The sequence below is a fragment of the Scyliorhinus canicula genome, chromosome 28, assembly GCF_902713615.1.
Source record: "Scyliorhinus canicula chromosome 28, sScyCan1.1, whole genome shotgun sequence".
NCBI classification, from domain to species: Eukaryota; Metazoa; Chordata; class Chondrichthyes; order Carcharhiniformes; family Scyliorhinidae; genus Scyliorhinus; species Scyliorhinus canicula.
The window spans coordinates 5,805,428-5,813,221 of NC_052173.1; the positions used below are offsets into that span (position 1 = coordinate 5,805,428).

At 49.0% G+C, this 7,794-nt stretch overlaps 1 protein-coding gene across 1 annotated transcript in view; it reads left to right on the forward strand.

Moving 5' to 3' along the window:
* The window catches only part of LOC119958085 (gametocyte-specific factor 1-like), an 80,878-nt gene extending 74,331 nt beyond the window's left edge, over nt 1–6,547 (forward strand). Inside the window, exon 8 of the mRNA XM_038786314.1 lies at nt 6,458–6,547. Coding sequence (XP_038642242.1) covers nt 6,458–6,547 — 90 coding nt within the window. The remainder of the gene's footprint in view (nt 1–6,457) is intronic.
* Nucleotides 6,548–7,794: the final 1,247 nt, after the last annotated feature.

The window sequence follows — 7,794 nt, forward strand, 5'->3', positions numbered from 1 at the left end:
GTGAGAGGGTTGGGATAGTGTGTTGGTGTGTCTATGAGTGAGTGTGTGAGAGGGTTGGGATAGTGTGTTGGTGTGTCTATGAGTGAGTGTGTGAGGGTTGGGATAGTGTGTTGGTGTGTCTATGAGTGAGTGTGTGAGAGGGTTGGGATAGTGTGTTGGTGTGTCTATGAGTGAGTGTGTGAGAGGGTTGGGATAGTGTGTTGGTGTCTATGAGTGGTGGTGAGGGTTGGGATAGTGTGTTGGTGTGTCTATGAGTGTGTGAGGGTTGGGATAGTGTGTTGGTGTGTCTATGAGTGTGAGAGGGTTGGGATAGTGTGTTGGTGTGTCTATGAGTGTGTGATGTGGTTGGGATAGTGTGTTGGTGTGTCTATGAGTGAGTGTGTGAGAGGGTTGGGATAGTGTGTGTGTGTGTCTATGAGTGAGTGTGAGAGGGTGGGGATAGTGTGTTGGTGTGTCTGAGTGTTGGTGGGGTTGGGATAGTGTGTTGGTGTGTCTATGAGTGTGTGTGTGAGGGTTGGGATAGTGTGTTGGTGTGTCTATGATGTGTGTGTGAGGGTTGGGATAGTGTGTTGGTGTGTCTATGAGTGTGTGTGTGAGGGTTGGGATAGTGAGTTGGTGTGTCTATGAGTGAGTGTGTGAGAGGGTTGGGATAGTGAGTTGGTGTGTCTATGAGTGAGTGTGTGATGTGGTTGGGATAGTGAGTTGGTGTGTCTATGAGTGAGTGTGTGAGAGGGTTGGGATAGTGTGTTGGTGTGTCTATGAGTGAGTGTGTGAGAGGGTTGGGATAGTGTGTTGGTGTGTCTATGAGTGTGTGTGAGGGTTGGGATAGTGTGTTGGTGTGTCTATGAGTGTGTGTGAGAGGGTTGGGATAGTGTGTTGGTGTGTCTATGAGTGTGTGTGAGAGGGTTGGGATAGTGTGTTGGTGTGTCTATGAGTGAGTGTGTGAGAGGGTTGGGATAGTGAGTTGGTGTGTCTATGAGTGAGTGTGTGAGAGGGTTGGGATAGTGTGTTGGTGTGTCTATGAGTGTGTGTGAGAGGGTTGGGATAGTGTGTTGGTGTGTCTATGAGTGTGTGTGTGAGGGTTGGGATAGTGTGTTGGTGTGTCTATGAGTGTGTGTGGAGGGTTGGGATAGTGTGTTGGTGTGTCTATGAGTGAGTGTGTGAGAGGGTTGGGATAGTGTGTTGGTGTGTCTATGAGTGAGTGTGTGAGAGGGTTGGGATAGTGTGTTGGTGTGTCTATGAGTGAGTGTGTGAGGGTTGGGATAGTGTGTTGGTGTGTCTATGAGTGTGTGTGAGAGGGTTGGGATAGTGTGTTGGTGTGTCTATGAGTGAGTGGTGAGAGGGTTGGGATAGTGTGTTGGTGTGTCTATGAGTGAGTGTGTGAGGGTTGGGATAGTGTGTTGGTGTGTCTATGAGTGAGTGTGTGAGGGGTTGGGATAGTGTGTTGGTGTGTCTATGAGTGAGTGTGTGAGGGTTGGGATAGTGTGTTGGTGTGTCTATGAGTGTGTGTGAGGGTTGGGATAGTGTGTTGGTGTGTCTATGAGTGTGTGTGAGAGGGTTGGGATAGTGTGTTGGTGTGTCTATGAGTGAGTGTGAGAGGGTTGGGATAGTGTGTTGGTGTGTCTATGAGTGTGTGTGAGAGGGTTGGGATAGTGTGTTGGTGTGTCTATGAGTGAGTGTGTGTGAGGGTTGGGATAGTGTGTTGGTGTGTCTATGAGTGTGTGTGAGAGGGTTGGGATAGTGTGTTGGTGTGTCTATGAGTGAGTGTGTGTGAGGGTTGGGATAGTGTGTTGGTGTGTCTATGAGTGTGTGTGTGAGGGTTGGGATAGTGTGTTGGTGTGTCTATGAGTGTGTGAGAGGGTTGGGATAGTGTGTTGGTGTGTCTATGAGTGAGTGTGTGAGAGGGTTGGGATATGTGTTGGTGTGTCTATGAGTGAGTGTGTGAGAGGGTTGGGATAGTGTGTTGGTGTGTCTATGAGTGAGTGTGTGTGTGAGGGTTGGGATAGTGTGTTGGTGTGTCTATGAGTGAGTGTGTGTGATGGGTTGGGATAGTGAGTTGGTGTGTCTATGAGTGAGTGTGTGATGTGGTTGGGATAGTGAGTTGGTCTGTCTATGAGTGAGTGTGTGAGGGTTGGGATAGTGTGTTGGTGTGTCTATGAGTGAGTGTGTGTGAGGGTTGGGATAGTGTGTTGGTGTGTCTATGAGTGAGTGTGTGAGAGGGTTGGGATAGTGTGTTGGTGTGTCTATGAGTGAGTGTGTGAGAGGGTTGGGATAGTGTGTTGGTGTGTCTATGAGTGAGTGTGTGAGAGGGTTGGGATAGTGTGTTGGTGTGTCTATGAGTGAGTGTGTGAGAGGGTTGGGATAGTGTGTTGGTGTGTCTATGAGTGAGTGTGTGAGAGGGTTGGGATAGTGTGTTGGTGTGTCTATGAGTGAGTGTGTGAGGGTTGGGATAGTGTGTTGGTGTGTCTATGAGTGAGTGTGTGATGTGGTTGGGATAGTGTGTTGGTGTGTCTATGAGTGTGTGTGTGAGGGTTGGGATAGTGAGTTGGTGTGTCTATGAGTGTGTGTGTGAGGGTTGGGATAGTGTGTTGGTGTGTCTATGAGTGTGTGTGAGGGTTGGGATAGTGTGTTGGTGTGTCTATGAGTGTGTGTGAGAGGGTTGGGATAGTGTGTTGGTGTGTCTATGAGTGTGTGTGAGAGGGTTGGGATAGTGTGTTGGTGTGTCTATGAGTGAGTGTGTGAGAGGGTTGGGATAGTGAGTTGGTGTGTCTATGAGTGTGTGTGAGAGGGTTGGGATAGTGTGTTGGTGTGTCTATGAGTGTGTGTGAGAGGGTTGGGATAGTGTGTTGGTGTGTCTATGAGTGTGTGTGTGAGGGTTGGGATAGTGTGTTGGTGTGTCTATGAGTGAGTGTGTGATGTGGTTGGGATAGTGTGTTGGTGTGTCTATGAGTGTGTGAGAGGGTTGGGATAGTGTGTTGGTGTGTCTATGAGTGAGTGTGTGATGAGGGTTGGGATAGTGTGTTGGTGTGTCTATGAGTGAGTGTGTGTGAGGGTTGGGATAGTGTGTTGGTGTGTCTATGAGTGTGTGTGAGAGGGTTGGGATAGTGTGTTGGTGTGTCTATGAGTGAGTGTGAGAGGGTTGGGATAGTGTGTTGGTGTGTCTATGAGTGTGTGTGAGAGGGTTGGGATAGTGTGTTGGTGTGTCTATGAGTGTGTGAGAGGGTTGGGATAGTGTGTTGGTGTGTCTATGAGTGAGTGTGAGAGGGTTGGGATAGTGTGTGGTGTGTCTATGAGTGTGTGTGAGGGTTGGGATAGTGTGTTGGTGTGTCTATGAGTGTGTGAGAGGGTTGGGATAGTGTGTTGGTGTGTCTATGAGTGAGTGTGAGAGGGTTGGGATAGTGTGTTGGTGTGTCTATGAGTGTGTGTGTGAGGGTTGGGATAGTGTGTTGGTGTGTCTATGAGTGTGTGTGTGAGGGTTGGGATAGTGTGTTGGTGTGTCTATGAGTGTGTGTGTGAGGGTTGGGATAGTGTGTTGGTGTGTCTATGAGTGTGTGTGTGAGGGTTGGGATAGTGAGTTGGTGTGTCTATGAGTGAGTGTGTGAGAGGGTTGGGATAGTGAGTTGGTGTGTCTATGAGTGAGTGTGTGATGTGGTTGGGATAGTGAGTTGGTGTGTCTATGAGTGTGTGTGAGAGGGTTGGGATAGTGTGTTGGTGTGTCTATGAGTGTGTGTGAGAGGGTTGGGATAGTGTGTTGGTGTGTCTATGAGTGTGTGTGAGGGTTGGGATAGTGTGTTGGTGTGTCTATGAGTGTGTGTGAGAGGGTTGGGATAGTGTGTTGGTGTGTCTATGAGTGTGTGTGAGAGGGTTGGGATAGTGTGTTGGTGTGTCTATGAGTGAGTGTGTGAGAGGGTTGGGATAGTGAGTTGGTGTGTCTATGAGTGTGTGTGAGAGGGTTGGGATAGTGTGTTGGTGTGTCTATGAGTGTGTGTGAGAGGGTTGGGATAGTGTGTTGGTGTGTCTATGAGTGTGTGTGTGAGGGTTGGGATAGTGTGTTGGTGTGTCTATGAGTGTGTGTGATGTGGTTGGGATAGTGTGTTGGTGTGTCTATGAGTGTGTGAGAGGGTTGGGATAGTGTGTTGGTGTGTCTATGAGTGAGTGTGTGTGAGGGTTGGGATAGTGTGTTGGTGTGTCTATGAGTGAGTGTGTGTGAGGGTTGGGATAGTGTGTTGGTGTGTCTATGAGTGTGTGTGAGAGGGTTGGGATAGTGTGTTGGTGTGTCTATGAGTGAGTGTGAGAGGGTTGGGATAGTGTGTTGGTGTGTCTATGAGTGTGTGTGAGGGTTGGGATAGTGTGTTGGTGTGTCTATGAGTGTGTGTGAGGGTTGGGATAGTGTGTTGGTGTGTCTATGAGTGAGTGTGAGAGGGTTGGGATAGTGTGTTGGTGTGTCTATGAGTGTGTGTGAGGGTTGGGATAGTGTGTTGGTGTGTCTATGAGTGGTGTGAGAGGGTTGGGATAGTGTGTTGGTGTGTCTATGAGTGAGTGTGAGAGGGTTGGGATAGTGTGTTGGTGTGTCTATGAGTGTGTGTGTGAGGGTTGGGATAGTGTGTTGGTGTGTCTATGAGTGTGTGTGTGAGGGTTGGGATAGTGTGTTGGTGTGTCTATGAGTGTGTGTGTGAGGGTTGGGATAGTGTGTTGGTGTGTCTATGAGTGTGTGTGTGAGGGTTGGGATAGTGAGTTGGTGTGTCTATGAGTGAGTGTGTGAGAGGGTTGGGATAGTGAGTTGGTGTGTCTATGAGTGAGTGTGTGATGTGGTTGGGATAGTGAGTTGGTGTGTCTATGAGTGTGTGTGAGAGGGTTGGGATAGTGTGTTGGTGTGTCTATGAGTGTGTGTGAGAGGGTTGGGATAGTGTGTTGGTGTGTCTATGAGTGTGTGAGAGGGTTGGGATAGTGTGTTGGTGTGTCTATGAGTGAGTGTGTGAGGGTTGGGATAGTGTGTTGGTGTGTCTATGAGTGAGTGTGTGAGAGGGTTGGGATAGTGTGTTGGTGTGTCTATGAGTGAGTGTGTGAGAGGGTTGGGATAGTGTGTTGGTGTGTCTATGAGTGTGTGTGTGAGGGTTGGGATAGTGTGTTGGTGTGTCTATGAGTGTGTGTGAGAGGGTTGGGATAGTGTGTTGGTGTGTCTATGAGTGTGTGTGTGAGAGGGTTGGGATAGTGAGTTGGTGTGTCTATGAGTGTGTGTGTGAGGGTTGGGATAGTGTGTTGGTGTGTCTATGAGTGTGTGATATGGTTGGGATAGTGTGTTGGTGTGTCTATGAGTGTGTGTGAGAGGGTTGGGATAGTGAGTTGGTGTGTCTATGAGTGAGTGTGTGAGGGTTGGGATAGTGTGTTGGTGTGTCTATGAGTGAGTGTGTGAGGGTTGGGATAGTGTGTTGGTGTGTCTATGAGTGAGTGTGTGAGGGTTGGGATAGTGAGTTGGTGTGTCTATGAGTGTGTGTGTGAGGGTTGGGATAGTGAGTTGGTGTGTCTATGAGTGAGTGTGTGAGGGTTGGGATAGTGTGTTGGTGTGTCTATGAGTGTGTGTGAGAGGGTTGGGATAGTGTGTTGGTGTGTCTATGAGTGTGTGTGAGAGGGTTGGGATAGTGTGTTCGGTGTGTCTATGAGTGAGTGTGTGAGAGGGTTGGGATAGTGTGTTGGTGTGTCTATGAGTGAGTGTGTGAGAGGGTTGGGATAGTGTGTTGGTGTGTCTATGAGTGTGTGTGAGGGTTGGGATAGTGTGTTGGTGTGTCTATGAGTGTGTGTGTGAGAGGGTTGGGATAGTGTGTTGGTGTGTCTATGAGTGAGTGTGTGAGGGTTGGGATAGTGTGTTGGTGTGTCTATGAGTGTGTGAGGGTTGGGATAGTGTGTTGGTGTGTCTATGAGTGTGTGTGAGAGGGTTGGGATAGTGTGTTGGTGTGTCTATGAGTGTGTGTGGAGGGTTGGGATAGTGTGTTGGTGTGTCTATGAGTGTGTGTGAGAGGGTTGGGATAGTGTGTTGGTGTGTCTATGAGTGAGTGTGTGAGAGGGTTGGGATAGTGTGTTGGGTGTGTCTATGAGTGTGTGTGAGAGGGTTGGGATAGTGTGTTGGTGTGTCTATGAGTGTGTGTGAGGGTTGGGATAGTGTGTTGGTGTGTCTATGAGTGAGTGTGTGAGAGGGTTGGGATAGTGTGTTGGTGTGTCTATGAGTGTGTGTGAGGGTTGGGATAGTGTGTTGGTGTGTCTATGAGTGAGTGTGATAGGGTTGGGATAGTGTGTTGGTGTGTCTATGAGTGAGTGTGTGATGTGGTTGGGATAGTGAGTTGATGAGTGTGTGCGTGTGTTTCACTGTGAGTTGGGGGTGTGACTGTGTCAGGAAGGGTGCAGACAGAGAGCTCGCCCGTTTCTTTGTGTCTCATTTTTAATTTGCTTGTTCTTGTTGCAGATGGGAGCTGCGAACGACAGGATACAATCTCTGCCTTTCAGACGCTGCTGGATCACATGGTCATCAAATCACGTGTTGCACTTTGCTTGACAATCTGGTAATCACTTCCCTTTTTTTCAATAAATTAATTTTAGAGTACCCAATTATTTTTTTCCCCCCAATTATGGGGCAATTTAGCGTGGCCAATCCACCTACCCTGTGCATCTTTGGGATGTGGGGGTGAAACCCACACAAACACGGGGAGAATGTGCAAACTCCACACGGACAGTGACCCAGAGCCAGGATCGAACCTGGGACCTCGGTGCCGTGAGGTAGCAATGCTAACCACTGCGCCACCCTGCTGCCCCTATTCACTTCCCTCCAGCAGGAGCAGAAACTCTTCAGGACTTGCTGTCTTCAAAAACGATAGGAACTGTTTGAAAGAAACAACCCATTCTAAGGTTGCAATCGGCTTCTCTTGCAGGAGCAACGTCCGATTATTCCTTGAAGGAGACACACACCATCTGCTCTGCCCGGCTGGATGGGCATTGGCTCCCAGGGCACACCAATCCCGACACATCCGAGCTTCACTCAGATCTGTGTAATTGCTCAAGGTGACTGGTCCCGGCTGGGGAGCTATTTTAACTGTTGTAACTGCCTCTGGTTGGGGGTGGGGCAGGTGGGGGAGATTCTCCTGCGTCTGGTTCATATCCAGTGATCCCCACTAGGAATAGGATTGGCCCATAAACTGTGAGGAGGACAGTGTCGAACTTCAAAATGGACATGGACAGGTTGTTGGAGTGGGCAGAGAGGTGGCAGATGAAGTTCAATGCGGAGAAGTGTGAGGTGATGCATTTTGCTGAAGAACATGGGGAGACAATATAAAATAAGGGGTAAAATTCGAAAGGGGCCCAGGAGCAGAGGGACCTGGCTGTCGGTGTGTATCGAGCATTGAAGGTGGGAGGACAGGTGGAGAGAGCGGTTAGTAAAGCATAAAGTAAACTGGGCTTTATTAATAGGGGCACAGAGTACAAGAGTGAGGAGGTGATGCTGAACTTATACATAAACTAGTTAGACCCCAGCTGGTGGGGGTGGGGGGGGGGGGGGGGGGGGGGGGGTGATTTATGTCCAGGTTCACTTTGAGCGCTGATTTTGACACTCTTTCTACCTGAACACTAGGCCGAGCGCAGCGTTTGTTGTCTCCGTCCTCCTCCTGAACAAACAGAGCTCATATTTCCACTGCATTTGAATGAAGGTCAAAGGTTCTCTCCTGTTGTGCTCTGACAAACAATTACCACAACTCAAATTCTCCCCACGCCTTTCCATAACAACACGTCAACGCCGTGCTCTGACTGTCC